Source organism: Marmota marmota, unplaced genomic scaffold, assembly GCF_001458135.2.
Source record: "Marmota marmota marmota unplaced genomic scaffold, marMar, whole genome shotgun sequence".
NCBI classification, from domain to species: domain Eukaryota; kingdom Metazoa; phylum Chordata; class Mammalia; order Rodentia; family Sciuridae; genus Marmota; species Marmota marmota.
The window spans coordinates 6,523,499-6,545,998 of NW_026000223.1; the positions used below are offsets into that span (position 1 = coordinate 6,523,499).

General features: G+C 38.6%; 1 protein-coding gene across 1 annotated transcript in view; it reads left to right on the forward strand.

Moving 5' to 3' along the window:
- Nucleotides 1–22,500, forward strand: part of Kcnu1 (potassium calcium-activated channel subfamily U member 1) — a 167,427-nt gene that overhangs the window by 134,175 nt on the left and 10,752 nt on the right. The window contains exons 20-25 of the mRNA XM_048792764.1: nucleotides 2,279–2,360; nucleotides 5,186–5,282; nucleotides 8,405–8,629; nucleotides 10,672–10,858; nucleotides 16,835–17,065; nucleotides 20,034–20,173. Coding sequence (XP_048648721.1) covers nucleotides 2,279–2,360; nucleotides 5,186–5,282; nucleotides 8,405–8,629; nucleotides 10,672–10,858; nucleotides 16,835–17,065; nucleotides 20,034–20,173 — 962 coding nt within the window. The remainder of the gene's footprint in view (nucleotides 1–2,278; nucleotides 2,361–5,185; nucleotides 5,283–8,404; nucleotides 8,630–10,671; nucleotides 10,859–16,834; nucleotides 17,066–20,033; nucleotides 20,174–22,500) is intronic.

A 22,500-nucleotide genomic window follows, 5' to 3' on the forward strand; every position in this document is an offset into this window, starting at 1 on the left:
AACTGTACAAAATTATCTGTTTAAAAAAAACTCTCAAGTTTACCTGTCTTGTAATGAATAAGTGGCAACTAGATGAAACTTAGAAAAATGAAATCATATTGTGATCTTAAAGATTAGGCTCAGATTCTGATATTTGACTATGTGTGTGTAAGTATACGATGATGTGGAATGGGGGTGCAGACCTTGGAGCAGGATAGAGTGGGAAACACTGGTTATATAACATGCCCTTTTTTCCAAATTTTAGGTAAACTTTTTTCATAATACAAAAGGTGGTAGTCATTACTGGCAATAAATGAGTATTTGTAAGTCCAGTATGGACTGAATAGCCTTGTGGGTATATACTAAGTCATTAGAGAGAAGGCAACTATAGCTTTCCAAATACAAAATTCTCGGCACCATCAAAGTCACCCTGGGACTCCAGATTTTCCCTTCTTCCTTTGGTGGAAACTTGACCTTTACTTTCAAGAGAGAGCTATAATGAATTTTTCAAATATTAAACTAAGAAAGTCACTTAAACTCCTGAACACCCAGATACATTCCTCCTGTCCTGGCCAGAGGACTTTCCTCCCTTTGCTCAGACTTTATGTAACTTATTAATTTTATAATTCAAGCCTTGAATTAAAATATATATTGAATAAAAATATCTACATATCTATATCTCTATATAAATAAATATTACATATGATATTTTAAGGGATTTCAAGTGAAATAGGCATTAATTTAGGATTTCCTGACATCAAAAAAATGAGGCTTTCAAAAAAGGAAAAGGAACTGTAGATACATTTTGAACTTTCTATTAGGTATGGTGAACAGCAGAGGATTTCAATCATCATCAGATATTTTTTTCAGGAATAATCCAAGTATACAAAGTGGAGGAAATAATGACAGCATATTTTTTACTCTTGGAAATCATGCTGCCTGATCTGGCACTATGAAGCCTAATCAACTATCTTAATAGACCTTTAAAAGCAACATGATTTAATCCTATCGCATCAGGTGCCATAATTGGAAACCAAAGGCATATGATCCTTTTCTTATATTTTTCTTTACATGATGGGATTCTTTTTTTTTTAAAGAGACAGCGAGAGAGCAGTAGAGAGAGAGAGAGAATTTTTAATATTTATTTTTTAGTTTTTGTCGGACACAACATCTTTGTTTGTATGTGGTACTGAGGATCGAACCCAGGCCCTACGCATGCCAGGCAAGCACGCTACCGCTTGAGCCACATCCCCAGCCCCTACATGATCGGATTCTTGCAGGGTAAGTTGCTGTGAACATGTAAGACCAGAATGGTTTCAGAAAAAAGAAATAGAGAAAAGAGCACATCTTCTTTGCTACAGCACCTGCAAACATGAGCTCATAAGATATTGGCTTCATGTCTATCAAAACAACCCCCCAAAAGGCAGGCATAAGGGGAAAAAAATAGCTGCAGGTATCAATCATGTGTTGCACAGTGCATCCATCAGTAGACTGCTGAGAGAATTGTTCTCACCCAGGACACTTGACCTATCAAGTTCCAAAGGTGGAGGCCAAAGGCTGAACTCCAAGAATGTTTCAAGGTCTTTCTGACTGCTCCCAGGCAGAAGTACCACACTGTAGCTTGAGCAATGAGAAGCACATCTTGTGACCAGAGAACCACCCCAGAACCATCTTCATCCTAAGCACATTCTTCTGAGAACCATCTCAGATAACTCCTATCACATTTTTAGTCAGCCTCTCTCACACACAAAGCCCCTCGCCCAAGAGACTTCTGTCAATGGTCAGGATGTGGCCTTTCCTTTTTTACCTGGATGGTGTTCTACAGCTACTTTTTCCTTCAATTGCATCAACTTTTACATCCTTTTCCTTGTTCTCAAGTTCTGAGACTGCTAAGACTCAGATTCACAGAGATGATCTTTGGTCTCTTTGGGAAGATATATTTCTGCAAGCATCATGCCATTTACAAAACCTATGGCAGAAGGGAACTTTAGATAAGGACGGTGACTGAAATTGCATTAAGTTTTGCTTTGGCAAGGACATCAGATGGATGCCTTTAAGATGAAATGGGTCTCCTCCAGCCTTTTCTTTTATGCATGTCTCCAACAGGTGTTTCCTGTAAGGCATATATCTGTTTTCCATAACATCAGAATGAAGAAAGATGTTTGTGACAGCTTGTGTACATAGATCATGTTTTCATTATGATAGAATAGTGTACGGTGATTGATTTACTATTCTAAGTCAAGTTAGAGTGTTCTTGGGACATCATCTTCCATTTTCAAAATGGGCATTTAATTACCAGACCAAGGACTCTTCATCATAGGAGTAGGGGGAGGGTGGAAATTAAAAGAAATTGAAAAAAAGCTGAAGAAAGTAACAAGAAGGTAAGTAGTATTATTCCCCATGAACTCAAATGGAAAGAGTAGAGAAAAAGAAAGCCCTTTCAATGAAGATAAAATAGAAATTTCCAAAATGTTTTCAAAGTATTCAGGAAAGACCAACTTGGGAACATTATGTAAACACATATTTTCAGAAATCTGAGGGATAGTGTCTAAGAAGTTACTTGTGGAGAGAAAAAGGTTCTATGAGTAAGTAATTCAGCCGGTTCTCCAAATCCTGTTGAAAAAATCAAAACCAGATTCAGGTCTTAGGTGTGTTTCCTTGTGAGACCCTTTCACAAGCTCACCATAAAGCCACAACCATGGTTCTGTCTAGTACCATTCAGAGAGCCATGGGAGTTAAAATTCAGTACTGGGGCTCATGAATTATTGATATTTAAACCACCAATCATATTAATTCAAATGAACAAAGAATCCATTTTAGTCAAGCTGAACTTGAGGCTTACATTACATCTTCTGGATAGTTAAATGACTAGAACCTACTAACTCCACTACATTTTTAAGTAGGTCTTAAGTGCAGAGGTAGACAAAGGAATTGATCAAGGTCTTGTCTGATCTCCTTAATAATTGCCCTCTGCTTTTCCAAACTTTTCTCTAGAGCTCCACCCTCCCTACTCAGGTTTTGCTGCTCAGGTTCCCCCTTCCTCCCATGACTTTTGGTCTGAAACTTCTATAACTTTGAATAAGCTCTTTTATCTGAAAAATTGTGACTATCTAGGCACTTTAGCGCTCAGAAAAACTCCTAAAACTCCATCCAGCACAGATGACATTAGGTTGTATTTCTCCCAAGAGGTACAGGAAAATCTCACAGGAGAGTGATGTCATAAGCTACTGATTACCAGGGCTGAAGGTTTAGTGTCATTGATATGTCCCAAAAGGTACTTCAGCAATTAGTAACAAATATTTTTAAATAATTAAATCAATTAATCAAATGAATAAATAAATAAATAAGTAGATAAGTAAAAAGAGTTTGTGTTAGATAAATTTGTGAAGCACTGGATTATACAATTTTTAAAGGGTTTCTTCATTGTATGACTTTTGAGGACCTTTCATATGCTAAAGTGTAGAGTGAATCTCAAAAAGGGATTTTTTTTTCCAAACTTCAGATACAGAAAACAATTCCTCAAAACTTTTCCAACTACTGATAGAATATGGTATATGATTTAGGGGAAAGGTATTTGTGTCAGTATAGAATGGACTTATGCTTACTTAGCAAGCAGGAAATCTCTGAGGGCTTAGCATGATGAAGGCTCCAACATAGGTCAAAGAGGCACAGGTTCTACTCCCCATAACCACTCATGCATCCAGGCTGATCTTCTCTATAGCAGGTTAGGACAGAGTCTGCAAAATCACATGAAGGCTTTTCACTATCTCAGTCATCCTTTCTTACATTTCACTGGACAGAACTTGTCATGTGGCTCCATATAACTGCTCAGGAAGGAAAGGAGAATGGGGTATTGTGAACACTTGTGATTTTGATCTCAGCATTATATTCCTGAGCTGGTTTTACTATTTGTCAGCTCTTTCCTTTTATCTATAAAATAAGGGGGGAGGTCCTTAAAGTCTCCAGCAGAGATGGAAATGCTCACCAAATATGGCAATTGTTTCTCATGTCCCCCAGTCCCCTTAAAGTTAACAGGAACCATGTGACTGGTTCTGGCACCATGTGAGCAGAAACTATGTGTGTCACTTTGGCAAAAACAATTAAAAGCCTAGGCTTGGTTTTCCAGTTCTTTCCTCTTCTACTACACTAAGAAGGATGCATGTGGCCAAAAGATGGTAGAGCCTCTTGTTATCCCAAGGCTCTGAGTGACTGTGGGAAGCCAAGGCACCTGTTCCCCAGAATAAACTATACAGCGCACTGAGAAATAGCCTGTGCTGTGTTTTGGCCCCCGAGATTTTGAGGTTGCGTATGCAACCTAAGCCTAGTTTTACCTGGCCTATCTGGGTCGATTCTATACCCTAAACTTTCTGACATTCTAGAGTTTTTTTTGTTTGTTTGTTTTTTGTTTTTTTCCATTCTCTAATAAGTACATATGCATTCCTTAACAGTTGAGTGGGATTTTCCAAGAGATCATCAAACTCTTTCAGTGGCTGAACATACTGCAAAGCAGTATTGTGCCTAACTTCAGTGTGGGGCTATCAGGTGGAGGCCTTTTCCAAGAGTAGATCAGGATCAGAGCAAAGCCTAGACAAATGCAGGGCAATAAGCGAAGCTGTAAAGAATGCAAAGTGGGGGCTGGGGATGTGGCTCAAGCGGTAGCGCGCTCGCCTGCCATGCGTGCGGCCCGGGTTCGATCCTCAGCACCACATACAAAGATGTTATGTCTGCCAATAACTAAAAAATAAATATTAAAAAAAAAATTCTCTCTAAAAAACAAACAAACAAAAAAAAAAGAATGCAAAGTGCATTTAGCAAATTGGGAAATTTCAATAGGGACCCATGAGTAAAAAATACAGAAAGAAGACAGGAGAAAAACAGACTAAGGAAAAGGGCTACACATAATTCAATCTCTTACAGCCTTTTAAATTCTAGATCAAGGTGCCAAAAACACCACTCATGATTTCTGCCAAGCAATAGTGGCATCATAATAGTAACAAAATTAAGAATAGAAATAATAACTTCAAGGCATGTCTAATCTAAAGAGAGAGCCGGATTTTCCCCCCTTTAGGAGTTAGTGTTTCTTCAGCCAAGAGGTAGTCTGGGCAGACTCTACTTTGGGCTCCAGGCTCTGATGAGTTTCACAACTTGGCTCTTTACACTGGAGCCCCAAATGGTCTCAAACTAACTTTTCATTCTCCATATTTAGGACTCTTCTTGGCAATACAGAGCAAGAATCTGACAAACTTGATGGCTCGGGCATGTTTCACTGGTGCAAAGCAGTCCCATTGGAAATGGTAACTTTGGTAGGTGATCTTGCACCACCTATCAAATAAAATAAACAATCTGTCAGGGAAAAGGATGTCATTCTTCTGATTATAAGCACCTGTCATTTTCCTTTGTAAATGGTGAATTTGCAAAATGAAATGATATGCAATATAATCCCTGAGACATTTGACAAAGACTGCGGGGATAATATGGTGGGATTTGAAACACTTCGATTTCTTCAACTGCACCTCCTGTTTTAACACTTTAGCTGACTCAATTATTTAGAATAATGCTCTTCTGAAACTTTGAGGTTTCTCCAGTAAATCTAATTCATTTAGATCCACCAGGAAAACCTACCGTTTACAAGGACTATGCAGTCATTCCTTTGTTTAAAATAAACAAACATCTCCCCCAAATTACTGGATTTGAAATGTTACTTTTAGAATACTTTTTTTTTTCTTGAAGCTGGCCCTGCTTCTATTACACACACTAGCCAAAATATGTATTTCTTATATATAACCTGGGCAAATTCTATTAGATATGGTTCTGTCCCTCCTGCTCCTCTCAAGGAGAAAAATTAATCAGTTTACTGAAATGCTAACAACCAAGTTGTAAGAAGCTTTGCATCCTAACCCAGGCTCTTACATCTGTTTTCTGGATCCCCATCTATTCCCATTATCCAGAGTTAAAAACTCAAGCATAATTTCAGGTTTTTTTTTTCTCTACAAAAGTAACTGATACGTTTAACTAATAAAAATGATTGTTTTCATCTGTATGAACCCTATATGATTTTCTTCTCTATGACTAATTTATAATTACAATTTTTTTTTGTTCCTTTCCAAAAGTAGTTTAGTTTCTTTTTCCTTACTCACATTCACATAAACACAAACATCTTTGTGGCTCAGTGCCAATGTCCTGACAGAATATGTTCCAATTTCTGTAAAAGTATGATCAATCATTTAATCAGAAGTATCAAATTGTCATAGCTGTCATATCAACTGGAAGACTATTAGGGTTGCTGAAACACACCATTTTAGCAATTAGGTCTTATTCTAAACTATGCAAAATAAACATCCGTTGAGCAGGAAGCCAAACATGTTTGCAGTGGGAGGCAAATCTTTAGAAAGAAAGGTGAAGAAATCGAATTCTGATAAAGGCAGCCAAGAGACCAAGAAAGGGAAATAACATTTAATTAGAACATATTTATTAAGCACAAATTGCCAAAGACAGATATTTCCCTTATGATACTTGATATGGAATATAGGTCACTCAGAGCAACCACTGAGTCCTTTAAGTGTAGAAGGCCTTTTAGTTTTAGAAATGCTAAGGGTTTTAAAACTTGTATCTGTAAGGGAAAAGTTTCCAGACTACAAAATTCAAAAAGGCTTCAAACTTGGTTCTATTTGCAGAAGGATCAAGCAGAAATATTCAGTTTAAGCTACTTTGAACAAATAGTACATCCTCTTCTTCCCCCCAAAAGCCACCATCTTTCTTAATTGGGAGACAGTTTTGTGCTACAGTTTGTTAAAGAAATCGCCTCTCTAGCTGTGCCCATAAATGCATTCTGCCATGTATCTTGTTTCTAATTGTTTAGTTCTCCTCAGAAGAGTAATTGTTGGACTTCAGGCATGTTACATTAAATACCATTAGAGGCTTCATTATTCAAGTTAAAACTAATCAGATTAACTGCAGACAATTATTTAATAGATTTGGTTAAGATTCATATCACTCTCTAGCAAAGCTCTCCAGACAAATAGTTTTATTTCCCCTCACAAGGAGATCCCCTTAGAAAGAGAGTATTTCCCAGTATTTGCTAATCTGATCAACTTTAATTGGGGAGATGTCAGATGCTACTTATTTATCCTGTTAGACTTTGTCAAGCCCTGTTTTGTAGAGTTTGTCATTTGACCTGAAAAACAACAGGCATAATAAAGAAAAAGAACAACATATCCATTTGAAATATTGTACATCTTTATGTGCCTAGGAATGTAGAACATGCTCACATGTGAAATTCAAATGCATTTAACTTGTTCTCTACCAGCTTCCCAATGTCCCAGTAACATTCAGATTGGATCCATAGTTACAAAACAACTGTTAATCAATAGCTCAAGCACTATGCTTTCAATATGTTGTTTAATTCCCGCAACAAAATTAATGTTTATTTTTATGTTTTACCATTTGAAACATAAAGAAATTGAGGGTCAGAGAAGTTAAAGTGACTTGTTTATTCACATGGCTAGGGATAGAGCCAGAATACCTAGTCGAGTCTTCATGTTCACGTCCAGTGCACTTTGCATTCCATCTCAACACCATAGACGAGGCATCACCCATTCCCTGAAAGACTAGACAGATGCCTAAAATAAGTTTCCTACAGAAATATCAATTTTTCACTTACACTGCTTTTATGAGTCTCTGTGAAGGAGGAGCCCTAATCTCAATATATGTCCTACAAATTATATTATATTCATCTTAGAAACAGAAGTGATGTTAATAATTGACGTGTTTAGGATCAAATGGCTTTTTTGTAAACTTTCTTTTGGGTGCTTGGCATGATGAATTTCCTCGACTCAGGAAAATTTATTGAATCAGTTCCATGTATTAGGTTGAGCCATATGAAATGGCCAATACTCAACCATTCTTGACCTGCAAAAATGCAATTCCACGTGGTTCAAACAACTGTATGAAAAACCACTGAATGACTCAACATATTATAAACTTAATATAATTTTCAGGGCTCTCCAGCAGACTTAAGTTTGACAATGGAATTTGGAATATCTCAGCTTTTCACAATCAGACTATAGCACATATGAGGCTAAACACAAATAATAAAAATTAAGAAATATTTTCCCTATTTGACCCAGTGGTTTTACATTTTGAAAACTAATGTTGATCTGAGTTTTACTTGATTCACTCTAGGTTGATAGGAAACTTAAAGAAGAAAAAGGTGAAATAAGAAGTAATTTCACAGAAAAGACACAAATTATAATTGCACCACTTAAGCCTAAATTGCATTTTTATAAGCAATTTTCAAAACTCTATTAACTTTACAAAGGTACCACTGTGGATGTACCTAGACAAGTCAGGATGAGAGTAGGTGTCCTCCTTGAGGGACTCTTATCTTGTTTATGAAATGACTCAATTTTGGTGTGCTTATCCTTAGAAACGATCTGAAAAGTCAAAACATGATTTTCGGAACCACATCATAGCGTGCATATTTGGAGATGCCCACACAGCCCTGATGGGGCTTCGGAACTTTGTGATGCCCCTAAGAGCTAGCAACTATACCCGGCAGGAGCTGAAAGACATTGTGTTCCTTGGGTCTCTGGATTACATGCAAAAAGAATGGCGATTTCTCCGGAATTTCCCCCAGATATATATTCTGCCTGTAAGTATCATATAAGGAATAATAAATATTTATAATGATAATAGTACTAGAATTAATAACACAACAGTTTGCAATTGTATTCTGCATACCAAGGGCCAGAACTGTTCTAATTATTTTTAACTGTATTAATTCATTTAATCTTCGAAATGACCCTAGAGGATAGATATTAATGACGTTGAACTTCAAGTATGGAAAGAATAACTAACTTGCTGAAGATAACACAGCAATTTAAAAAAATAAAATTTATATGTAGACATCATGGTTCCCGGGTTTTTGCTCAAACTACCATATTTTATGGTCTTTATACAAAGAAGAGTTTCTCTGCATTTCTGAGATTGACTCTTAATGGCCAAACCTAAGCCAATAGTCTTTGCACTCTTTCTCATCTTTTGTGGAGACATCTCATATGGAACACACGGTGCTACATGGTCCCGTATAAGTGTAAGAAATGTTGGAATTGGGTTTACATTTTTGAGATATAGATTTTCTGTAATTTGAATATTCTTCCAAAACTCATGTTAAAATCTAATTGCCATTGTAACAGTTTTGATAGGTGGGACCTTATTTTTTTTTTAATTTTTTATTGTGGGTTGTTCAAAACATTACAAATTTCTTGACATATCATATTCCACACTTTGATTCAAGTGGGTTATGAACTCCCACCTTCACCCCATACACAGATTGCAGAATCACATCAGTTACACATCCATTGATTTACATATTGCCATACTAGTGTCTGTTGTGCTCCGCTAATTGATGATTATGTTAGTAAGGTTCTGTCCCATGAATGGATTAAGTCTGTTGTCATAGGTGTGGGATTAGTTATTGTGAGCATATGTTCCTAATTAAAGATGAAGTTTGGCTCCATCCTCTCTTGTGGGTGTGTGAACTCTTGCCATTTGATGCCCTCCACCATGATATGATGCAGCAAGAAGGGCTTCACTGGATATAGGTCTTCCATCTTGGATTTCCCATATTATAGAATTATGAGAATTGTCTTTATAAGTTACCCAGTCTGTGGTATTGTATTGTAGCATCAGAAAACAGTCTAAGACAAGATCCATTTAGACAGGATGCTTATGTGGTATTGTAGTTCCAATCTATTTCATTACTCTCATGGGTTTTATCCAAATGTATGCTGCCATTTCCCTAGATAAAAAGCATTCCAAAGCATTTGGAATTTTTCTAAAATAATGTTGGCAATATGTAAGCAATATTTTTCAAACTTCAAAAAGGTTTCTCTCAAAAATCAAATTACATTTGCTCTATTAAAAAAGACATCACAGGGGCAGGGGTTGTGGCTCAGTGGTAAAGCATTCATCTAGCACTTGCGAGGCCCTGGGTTCCATTCTCAGCACTACATAAAAATAAATGAAATGAAGGTGTTGTGTCCAACTACAACTAAAAAAATAAACATCTATAACAAAAAAGACATCACAAAGTTCTCTGTTCCACCTCCCTTGCTTCAGTTCATATGATGAAGAAAAGAAAATGACTAAAAGTCTCATATTCAGCTGGCATTAGGTATTACCAATATTAGATTCCATGTTTCCTGAAGGTAGATAGAACTAGATCATTCCCTATTTATCCACTTAAGGAAAGACGTAACTGCCATGTTGCTGGTTAACCCAGAGCATACATATAGGCTGGGTTACTAGCAAGATTGCAACGATGCAAAATTTTCATTCAGATCCATAACCTCTCCTTTCTCTGAATGTTTTCTCACTATTGTCACCCATACACTACTTCTTTTCTCCCACTTAAGTCATGTAAATGAATTCTTGCTTTCTCCACACTGCCTGCTTTTATCTCATCCAAACTTGCTCTCTGGGAAGGTCTTTGAAATCTATTCACAACAAGGTATTAATGATTAACATAAATATGTCAGATATGAAGTAAATAAGTATTTAGATCAAGCCAGTAGATGCTGGAGATATTTGAGTGTGAAAATCACATCACCTACAAAGACCCACCGCCATGAGCCATGATATCAAATCCTTTCATCTGAAAAGTTCCTTCTCAATCTGGTTTTCTCTCATCAGGGATCTGCACTCTATCCTGCAGACCTACAGGCACTCAACATAGAGAAATGTTCCATGTGTGCTATCTTAGCACCCTCATCTAAGCCATCAAGCAGCCAGACTCTGGTAGACACAGAGACCATCATGGCCACTCTCAATATCGGATCACTGCGGATCGTCACCTCTACTGAGAAACATTCAACAAAAGGTCAGAATAGCACTCCTGATAGGAAGAGGCTAGGAAAGATGAAATAAGGACAGAAAACTAACTCCTCTCTGAAATACTTTCATTATGAAATACAAGAGAGGTTGGTTTAAAGATTCCTTCCAACTCTGACAATACTGTAATAGGAGTAGCCTACAATTATTTTCTCTGAAATTCTAAGTCAAATGAATACCAATATCCATCTTCTAAAAAAATTCATGTAACACTGTTTTCCCATTTTAAGAAAAGAAATCACAGAATTTTAAGTGCTATTATTTTTGTTGTTATTAATCTAATATCAGTGAACCTAGAAATTGGCATGTTATAATTAATAACAGTATTATTATTAATTATTTTTCACTGAATCTATAGATATTCAAGGTACAACTCCTAGTTTCATGGTTGAGAAAAGGAATTGTAATTATCTTTTACTCTTCAAGATGCTTCAATGTATTAATTTCAGGAAATTATCTTAAATGTCTTTTATACACTGTCCCATTTCAGAATCAGATTGGAAAGAAATAGTAAGAGAACAGAGGGGATCTCTTTAGGGTGGAGATCATGTATTTTCCTCTGTGGATTCCTCCTAGCACCCATACAATTACTATCATTTAGTAGATGCTTAAAAAATACATATTGAATTGCAGTAAATAAGCTAGGGGGCTGGACCAAAATGTGACTGAGATTAATCCCCACCACAAAGCTGTGATTTTCCTTCTTCCCACTAACTGGGAAAAGTCCTGCACCTTAGTATCTCTCCAAAAATTGACCACCACTCAACTGAATGTGAAAGTACTATTACTGCAGAATATTCTATATCTAAAAGAGACTTACAATTCAAGAAATAAAAATAAAACCTGATTGAAATCACTTCAAGATGAGACACTGGGTCCTCAGGCTACATCGCTGCTGACCACAGCTAATCCACCTTGTCTGGTACTTAGAGAGTCAGAAATATCAATGACAGTGTAAGGCTCTCCATGATTATGGCTGTGGATAAAAATGTTCACAACTGGGAAACCAAAAGAACCCCCACCACCACCTCCCAGGTACTACTGTTAGTCAGGAACATAAAAGGTTTGGGGGACAAAGGAATAAAGGGACAATCTAAACTTTGGTAGCTGAACAGAGCTGGCTACACATCCCCACTAAGCAATCAAATCCAGCTCAAGATTTCACATTCAGAGTTTTAAGGTGTTTTTTTTTTTGAGAATAGATCTAATAAAAGAGTACCTCATGAATATCAAAGTGTCATACACAGCTCAAGTGAGGAGATGTGAGCCTTTCTTCTTTTGAAAGAATCAGAAGATCTATAAACGGGCTATTGTGTTGTGCCACAGGATTCCTTAGCTTAGCAATTAGAGTCACTCCTCATATTCACACATGATGTGTGTGTGTGTTTGTGTGTGTGCATGTGTGGTTGGGTGCATGCATGTGCATGCATGCTTGCAAGTGGATAGAGAAGATGTGTTTGAAGGCAATATCATGCATATAGAAATTAAAATGTGCACACTACGTAAACTTGATGTAAACTGACACCATCATAAGTTATCTTGTTAATGGGCTAGATGAATAGTCCTTCCTATTATTATTTTTTAACCTCACTTCCTCTATGTGCTAGAAAAACATTAACTTGTGATCCTAATTCTGGTTTCCCTATATTTAGTGATTTTCACATATTTATTCACTCATTCAACAAAAATATGTAGATTTTGTGTGATGGGTCAGGTACTTTGTTACAGTCTAGAAAGTAGCCCTTAAGGTACCAATTGACTGGTTTGGTAGAAGGAGATAGAGGAAAGAGTGGAATAGGAATAGAAAGAGGAAGAAACAAGGAAGGAATGTCAAAGTATTTGAAAGATCATAAGGTGTGAGCAGGCAATTTCCCCAAAGATAAAAAGAAAAGTACCTCGTAGGCCTTGCACCATTCCTTATATGAATGGGATTTTACCCATCAGAGGGATGGGAAATTTGGGTCTACATAGACTCTAGCAACCTACCTGACAAAGCTCATCAAGTCTGTTTATCTGGTAGTAAGCCATCAATGAAGTTTTAGTATGAGCACATTTTGAGGAGACACATGAATAATTGCTCAGGAATTTCACCAATTTTTGTAGCATCATAAGAGTCCGTCTGGAGTTTGAATGTAGAAATTTCTAATCCTTAGAGAAGCCTCTTAATCAGTCTTGCCTTTCCACATTAATAATCCTCTTGCACCATATTGATTGAAGAGGTGTAAACTCTCCTCCAAGCATTGAAAATATGAAGGATTGTGCAATCCCTCCTCACTGAGTACCTCGAGGGGTATTTTCTTTCCCTTTCCTTCAGTCAGTGGTTCTCAGCCAAGGGCAGTTTTCCCTGACAGTGTATGGTGACAGCTTTGATTGTCACAACAAAAGGGATACTTCCAGTATTTAGTTGGCAGAGGACAAAAATGCTACTGAACCTTTTCCAACTCAGAAGGATAGCTCCATATGATAAAGAAATGTCATCAGTACTACGATTGAGAAACCTTGTCCCAGCATATTTGGTGAGCCTTTTTGTGAGGTCATTGGGCTTGTCCACATCTTCACACCATGACAAACTCACATATGAAGTTAAGTTAGGACAGAGATTCATATAGCATGTTAGGGGAAAACAGAGTAAGAACTCTGCAAAGGTTCCTAAGAACACCAGGCCTCCTGGACATCTTCATGGCAAACCCAAAGGTTTTTCAGTAATGCTCTAATTATTGCCCTGTCATGTCACAAGAACAGGTTGGCAAACCTAGGTACTGAACTAAATAATCTGTGGCATAATCTAAACATATAACGGTAATTAAGTCTGACAACTTAATACGCTACTGAAATTTAAATGTACAGTAGTAATCTACAATTAAGCAATCTTTTGTAATAGCACCCTGCCAACCTGGAAGATTTCAGGTATAATATGATGTACTATTAGGCAGCAAAAATATTGACATTAGTAAAATATACTCAGGCTATGATCTGACGCTTATTCAAATTAACCATCGCTCTATAAGGGAGACAGAGTTGAGGTGGAAATTCCGTTGCTGTCCTTCAATCAACTTTGGAAACAGATGTTTTATGCAGTCACCTTAGCTAAAGTGGATGTTTCTGCACACACACAGAGCATTCTACTCCAAGTAGAATTCCCAAGTCCTCTCAGCAGGGAACTGGAGTGAGAAAGTAGGATTCAAAGGAGGGTTTCCCCACTGAGATGTTTCCCCTTTGAGGGAAACTGATCCCAATATTTCACTAAGGCCAGCTACACGTTGCATACCTAATAGAGGGACAAAGTAGGTACTCTGAGAAGGACATGAGCTTTGAAATGGGTGCTGATCAGGAAACCCCACTCATCAGTTACAAGCCAGTGACAGGGGACAAGGTATGCAAACCCTGAGTTTCTCCTCATTCTCCTGGAGGATCTAGTCACACTCCATTCACAGAGTTGATGTGACGGTCACGTAATTCTCTTTTCACCTGGCAGTGTCTACTGTTCACAGCCACCAGAGGGATCCTTTACAAATATTTATCAGATAATCTCAGTTCTCTGCTTTAAACTGTAATGTTTGCCAGTAGTAATTATACAAAAATTATATAGGGTCTTGTGGGCTGATGGGGAGTTTGAATTTCCTCCTAATTCATCCTGTTCATGCTGGACCTTTCCTACCTTAGGTCTCTTATTCCATTCCCTCTGCCTGAAGAGGGCTGTTTCTTATTCCTCAGGATTATGTTCTGGTGTCAAAGATGCCTCCCTTTGAGCCCCAACTGGAGTCACCTCCCCAACCTTATTTATTAGTCTCTAAAGTCTGTAGGGGTTTTATAGGCATGACTATATGAAAAAAAAATTATGTTTGCAACATGTGACATGTAGCTGGGTCAGGGACTGTTCTTAGTCCTCGAGTGAAGTAGATATGATTTAAGTGTTTGTAGAAGGGAAGGAGGGAGGAAATGAGGGAAGGAAGGAGAAGGAAGAAAGGAAAGAAGGAAGGGAAGAAGAGAAGGAGGGAAGGAAGGAAAAAAGGATGGAAGAAGGGAGGCAGGAAGGGGAGGGAGGGAGAGAGGGAGGGATAAAGCAGATAAAGCATCTTGTATATCCCGAGAATAAGGTAGAATTTCAATTCCCTCAAGTATTCCTGCATTATAAAAATCTCAGAGACTTTTTTCAGTCCATCAACTGTAAGATTTATCTCTAGCCACCAATATAAATTTTCCTCTTAAAAAACTGTGGATCCAGTTAGCCCTCTAGGCTCCCATTTCTTCACCTACAACTAAAGGACTTTAGGAAATTCCTGAGGTCACTGCTGGTTCTAAATGCCAAGTGCATTGGGTTAATTATGGGAGCTTCTATATCCATGACTATATCAATGACTCAGAATATTAGTGGATGTCAGAGATATATTCAGCTGCACTGTGCATTGACAAGAAGTGTCTCTTTTACTGAATACTTCTTGGGGAGATGGAGGATATGATGATAAATACTGTAGTACATAGATTTCCATCTGGGGGAAAAAAATCTCCCTTTGGATTTCATCTTTTCTCCTGTCTCAATTTCAGTGGCTGGATTCTCTTGTCCTGCGTCTGTTCTCAGAAGGCCTCGCTGACATGCCCATCTCCATTCACTCCCTATCCCACCTTCCCTACCTCCCCTCTCCCTTATGGATCACCTAGCTCAGTTCAATAAACGACCCTATTATTTTTTATTCCCAAAGCAATGGAGAATCTTAATCAAAAGCAGACTTTGAATTTTTACAATATTTTTTGTCTGTTACATAGCATCCTCAGAAAAGTTCAAGAATAGGGATCAACAGTTTTGAGGCCTCACTTTTGATGAGGTAGTTAACATTTTATTTATTTATTTATTTATTTATTTATTTATTTATTGTGCCAGGGATTGAACCCAGGGCCTTGTGCATGCAAGGCAAGCACACTACCCACTAATTAACTTAAAAAAAATTTACCCTCATTTCCCATAGCTTTGTCTCCTTTATACTTTTTCCTTTAACTTGGAGACTAGTATTCTCATATCATGCTTTTTAAAGACTCTTCAAAGTTCACTACATGAGGAAACCATGTTCCAGGAAGGTGCTGTATGTCATCCCTCTTCTAGAGTGGAGGCTCACACCAGATTGAAGTGTCTTATCTCCTAAGGCAAAAGGAAAATTGTTTATAGACTGAGCACAGCAGTCAAGATCCCCAGGTGGTACCTCCCCCAGTCAGCTCTTCTGAGCAGAAGGAAGACATACACAAGTGCCTCTACCCAGAGAAGATCTCAAAGAAAATGATACCAGGAAACAAAATTCATTTGCCATGTGTCCAAAAACACTGATGGAGCAGCACTGCCACGTTGTGAATGGTTTCCTAAAAGTTCTATAAGTAAATCAATTTGGCTTGAGGAACTGACTGAGTTATTACCCAGCACCATCACATCATGGAGGATAATCATATCTTAATTATGATGTCAATAAGCAACTCCAAAGAGAGCTTTGACATTTTTTGCAATCCAGTCAAAGTGTTCAAAGTGTTGTTTAGAAAATATGCACATAAATGTACACACACGCACATATTACCCCTCTCAAAAGGAGATGCTGAGGAGACCTAAATATAATTGGCTATCTTCATCTGATGGATCCACCACACCTGGGATTATACCCAAACACAGATGGGAAGTATTTGGAAAAAAACTCTTGAGACTTGTGCAGACCTGTTTCTCCACTAGTCTCTAAACAATACGATATAATATTTAGGTGCGTAGCATTTGCATAGTGTTAGGTATTATAGGTAATCTGGAGATAAAAGATATGGGAGAATGTAGATAGGTTATATGCAAACACTATATAACTTTATAAGAAGTGTTTTGAAAAGAAAATAAAAGAAGGGATTTGAGTAATCAAGGGTTTTGGGGTTTATGTGTTTCCCAGAACCAATTCTCTACAGAAAAGGTACAACTGTAATATACTCTTTTTTCTAAGTATAGGAAAAGATTTGGGATTTGAGCTTGAGAGCAAATTTGTTAAGATAAAACATCAATTCACATTGTGTTCTTATAAATCCTTGTCAAGGTTTGCAAGCAATTTTATTTACATTTGTGCTCTCTTTTTGTTGTTGTTGTTGTTATTGTCTCTGTCTACAGAAGTGTGTTTGCTTGACTTCAGAGACTATTGTGGGAAATCAAAATACCGACGAATCCCCACCCTCACTGAACTGAGTAAGTTGGGTTTCAAGGGCAAAATTCAAAGCAGAAATCTTTATGATGCATAATTGATGTCCCAAGGTTCTTTTTAGAATCCACAGTCTAAGGACTGAGGAATCAGAATGGGACCTAAAGAGCTTTAAGTGCTTGGCTTAATGTCATGGTGGGTTTTTACCTGACTGCTGACTTCATCTTGAGGAGCCTATTCTATCTTGGTGTCAGGGAGCAGGAATAATATCTGACTTCTCCATTCTCCTGGATAACAAGAGAGGGAGGGAGACCAGTAACCAGCTCAGTCTTATTCAAAGGGAGGGGACATGAACTTGAAGATTGCTAGATCTCCTTGTAACTGTGTCTACCCATCATGAGACTTTTCCCCATGACTATCTACCCATCATAGGCAGATGAAGCATTCAAGCTGCAGACTTTGAGGAGGTGCTCATTCCTGAGGTCATTAAATTTTAACTCCCAAATATCTCCTTTGCATCATCTGAATCCCAATCCTCTGTGATGTGCTTCTAATATGGAAACACACCTTGGAAAAATTACAAAATAAGCTGTAATCTCTCATCAACATCTCATGGAAAATGAACATGTATAAAACTTTCTAAGATATAAGGAGCTCTCAAGCAGGAAGCAGTGGGGTGGGGGTGGGCAGGAAAGGAGGTTTGGGTGCATTTGGAAGGTGTTGATGGAACACTGTGGGACATGCTGAGATTCATTACTGAGAAGAACTGAGGAGAAGGGGAAAAACAAAGAGGAAAATGATGTCTTCTTAACATAAATTGAGCCAACTCAAAGAAGCTCTCTTAAGCTGGTCCTAGGCATGTGATTTGACTGATTCTATGATATAACAAAGTGTTTAATAGGCATTTTGTGATTTAGAACACCTAAGCCTGGTGGGACATTGACCAAATTACATGAACAGATCTCTTAGTCCTAAGAATAAAGTAGGGGGACTTGGAGAAGAATCAGTAGCCCCCCTTTGCCACCATGGGAGCTGGAATAAAAGTGCAGCAGGTGAGAAACACCTAGTCACCTGGATCCTGGGCCTATAAATTCAGCTTTGAGCACATCAGATCCATAGGTCCCAAACTGGTACCTGCCAGCCTATTTATAAACATCTTGAGACTGTCAGCTGCAGTTTTTATTCATGTATTTTTTCTTCCCATTTTGAACTATCTTTAACTCCCTGTGTGTAAATATACTAGATTCATGAATTAGAAGACATTAAGTTAAAGTGGCTCAGAGATTAGATGGCTTCTTGCTAGTCCATAGGTACATCTGGTCACTCTCCAGGGACTCACAGATTTTGTTCAGCCAAGTATTTTCTGGCTCCAGGCAGACCTCATCAAATTAGCCTAACAAGTCACCTGCCAGCTCACTCAATTTCTTGTTTCTTTGTCTGTGTGGAAAGGGTCATACTGACATGGGAGCTGCAGGACTGACGGTTAGCACTTTAGTACAGAATGTACAAGGGCCTGCAAGAAAACAGCTAGGAAATGTGAGGACACTGGTTTAGAATGACACAGTGAAGTCTGGACAAAGGTTCATGGGTTATATGTATATCCTGAGGATTGGCACTGCAAGGAGAGGGAAGAGGGAGTATAGGAGATGTGGGTTGGTATTAGTCATGCCCTGCTCATCTTTTATAAAAATATTGCTGTTCTCAGAAGAAAATGATTCACTAATACCACCAGTCTGACACTTCCCCCTAACTTACTGAGAAATAATTTAAAGAATTAAGGAATAATCCAATCTCAGTAAAGAATGTATTCTGGATTGTATGTCCAGTGAATTTGCTTTGATCTGTAATGTCAAGAACTATAATGTCAAGCACTGTGAAGTTTCTAAGATTTTATCCTACTTGCAGTCTAACAAGTTAACCTGCCACTGTCTCATGGACGCTGGTAGAACATAAGACCTCTAGGTCAGAGACAAAAAAAAAAAGTTTGTTACTTACAAAAATAACAGTAGCCAGGGTATCATCATTTTTGTGATGGTTGCCAAAGTTCTGTTTACCACAGAATGACATTAAGAGGTCCAAATGATACCTCCTACATCCACAGTGGATTGTTGTACAAAAGAGGAGCCTGAGTTTTGGAAAACAGAATCTTTTCCAATTGTATAGAAAGTAGCAGCTCTATCTTCAATGCTTCTTTCTATTCAAATGTTTTTGAAGCAATAGTCCAGGAACAAAGGCAGCCAGCCCTCTGTTCTCCCCAACAGCAGCCAGTTGTATGGACTACAGACTCTGCTTACAGGAGTTTAAGTTGTAGCCTCAGGTTATTTTGGTACTGCTGTACTGGCCTCATTAAGAAGGTTCTCTAAGCCCTTGCTATTCAAAGCATGGTCCACACATGTGCAGCACTTAGGTGCTTGGTGGATGTGTAGATACTCAGACCCCACCCTGGACTGAGGAAATCAGAATCTGCATTGTAATAAGATTGCCAAGAAATTCTTGTGCACAGTAAATTTCAAGAAGCACTGCTTTAACTCACTCTGGGCTCAATTAACTCTAGGAACCTACATAAACACCATGTCATATAAAATGCAATGTGCCCGCCCTCCCTTTGTCCTGATGGGAAATAGCATCTCTACCTGGGTACTGCCTTTCTATCTGGATCACATGGGTAGCCAGATGTTCCTTGTTTATACCTGTTTCCCCAATGAAATTGTTCCCAGTGCCTCCTTTAGATAAGGGTGACCCCAGGACACTTCCCTGGTCAAACTGAGCCTGGGGTAAAAGAATGTTCCTTTGATGGTGAAGTACTCAAGAGAGACTCGTGTTTTTAGGAGAGGACAATATTTGGAAAGGAAAAAAAAAAAAAAAAACAATGTAGCGAGTTAAGGGTAGAAGCCACAGAGACTCAAACATTAAGACACAAATCCTTTGATGAGCGATCACCCTTGGCCTTCCTCACACGGAAACCCTTGTCTTCTTGTCTGCCTGCCTTTCCCTTTTGCCTCTCTTGCCTTGCAGAAAATCCTTCCAACATCCACTTTATTGAGCAGATTGGTGGACTAGAAGGGAACTTCACGGGAACAAGCCTGCATCTGAGCGCTTCCTTTTCCACAGGCGCTGTCTTCTCTGGCAACTTCTTGGATTCCCTCCTGGCCACAGTAAGTCCATTTAAGCCAAGAAGTCCCCCAAACCTCTTGGAGAGAGGTGAGTGGGTGGATTAAGGTTTGAGAACATCACAATTCACAATTCCGATTTCTCTTTGATTAAAAAAAATTGCACATACATTATTTCATCTCTCCTCATAACTGCTTGAGGAGAGAAGCAAAATTTTGAGATTATCAAGATTATAAACTTGAGGCCCTGGGACTGTAACATTTGATGCTAACCCTTCAGCTTTAAGTGCATCTCCACAGACCAGGGCCTTTGGTTTCAGAACCTCATGGATACTACCTTCTCTTCTCTCTACAATTTCCCAACAGCTCTTTCAGAAGTTAGCCCTAAGAGATTCATGGGTTTCATGGAAAAAGGTTTGGCATTAGGTAGTATGAATTTTACTCAGAGTTAAGTCAAATCTTCTTCCACCATTGTCCCTCTTGTGTGATGCATTTCTGAGTACATGGTCACTGTTTAGTTTTCAGCAGCTCTTTAGCCATAAAGCAGATCCCTAGCATTCATTACAGGATTTCCATAAATAGAATCCACTTGTCATTAAATACTTATCAAACTCCTACACTGTGCAGGGATACAGCAGTGACGAAACAGACCAAACTCCATCTATGTGCAGCTTGCACTCACAGAAGAGATCGACATGACCATCAATAAGTAATGTACAAGGGATGCCAATCACAAAGACTGAGGAAAGATGAGATAGGAAATGTAGGGTTTGGGGAAGTAGTGGCAGATTTCAGTATGTGACCAGGGAAGGCAGCAATGCTGTTCAAGCTCTGGAGGAGAGGAGGATGCACACCACTCAGATCTTTGGGGAAGAAACTATACAGGCAGAGGCCAGGAGGCAGCTGCCCAGACAGTTGAAGGAATTGCAATTTGATTAAGAAATACAGGATCTGTGTGTGGCCATTTAAATTGACTTCAAAAACACCTGAAAGGAAATACACATGTTCCACTACCACAGAGTTTTCCTCCTAAGATTTTTCAGGAGAAGGATTACAAAAAGGTCCAAAGTCCAATATGCACTTGCTTAAAGGAACAAGGCTCTGAGTACAGTTTGAATGTACTCAGAATGTACTTCTGGAATGATGTGTAGAAGAGGCACCATTCTGGAATGGTATGCTTGTCTCAAAGCAGTTTGCACATTTAGGGGAATGTGACCAGGACATATATGTTCCTCTCCTGGCATCAAGGAAGGTATTATGTGGCCCTTGACTCTGCCTTTCTTAACCATGGAAGGGTCTCGTGAACCCTAGGGAACTCTCAAACAGATACCACTGCTTCAGGAATAGTTTAACATTAAACAATTTTGTGGGTTATCAAGTTTCTAAAGGGTTAAATAACATACAGCCCCCGACTGAGCCAGAGAGGGATGCATTGGAGGGAATCAAGTCAGGTTACTTTTCTGAGAAGGTGACTCTGTCAGACAGAGTGTTGTATCACTGTCTGTCACTGATATGTCAATTAACTTGCCTGGAATTAATGACTGGAGTGTCAGGCAGAAGGTGACTTCTGATGAACTTGACCTGTCGGCAGGAGGCATTTTAGATGGGTTTAAGCTCCCAGTTCTTTTCAGAAACTCTTAAGTGGCAGGAAGCTTCATGCCTTAAATTAAACTTGAGATTTAATTAAACTCCACTGCTCCACTGGGCCACACAGGCAGAATAAAGCCACAGATTCTATTTAGAGTTAGTCAGAAGGCAGTGTCTTGGTGTTTTATACCTCTATAACAAAATACTGGAGATCAGGCCATTTATAAACAATAGAAGTTTATTTGGCTCACAGTTCTGAAGACTGGGCAGTCCAAGGGCATGGTGCAGTCATCTGCGTGACATCTGGTGAGGTTCTTTCTGTTGTGTCATCGAATGGTGGGAGGCAAGAAGGCAATAGAGCACATGCAAAAGATAGAGAGGAGAGGGCCAAACTCATTTTTGTTATCAAGAGCCCACTACTGTAATAACTAATCCACCCCAACAATAATGGCATTAATCCATTTATGATCTCATAACCTGATCATGTCTTAAAAGTCTCACCACTTAACAGTGTTTAGTGTGGAGTGTTTCCAACATATGCTTTGAGCAGGGAGTATATTGAACGGTGGCAGGCAGAATAGATAATGAAGAGTTGAAAGAGTAGAAATAAAGGAAATGAACATACAACATAAGCCAGCATAGGAAACACAAACTTGATAATTAAGTCTTGAGCCAGGTGTTGGCGCCTAGGCTTAGCGCTGACTTCCATAACGCACCATGAGCGTGACCTTGACCTTGGGCAGTCAAGATGAGAAGATGATCCCTTGCTAGAAAACAAAATGAGC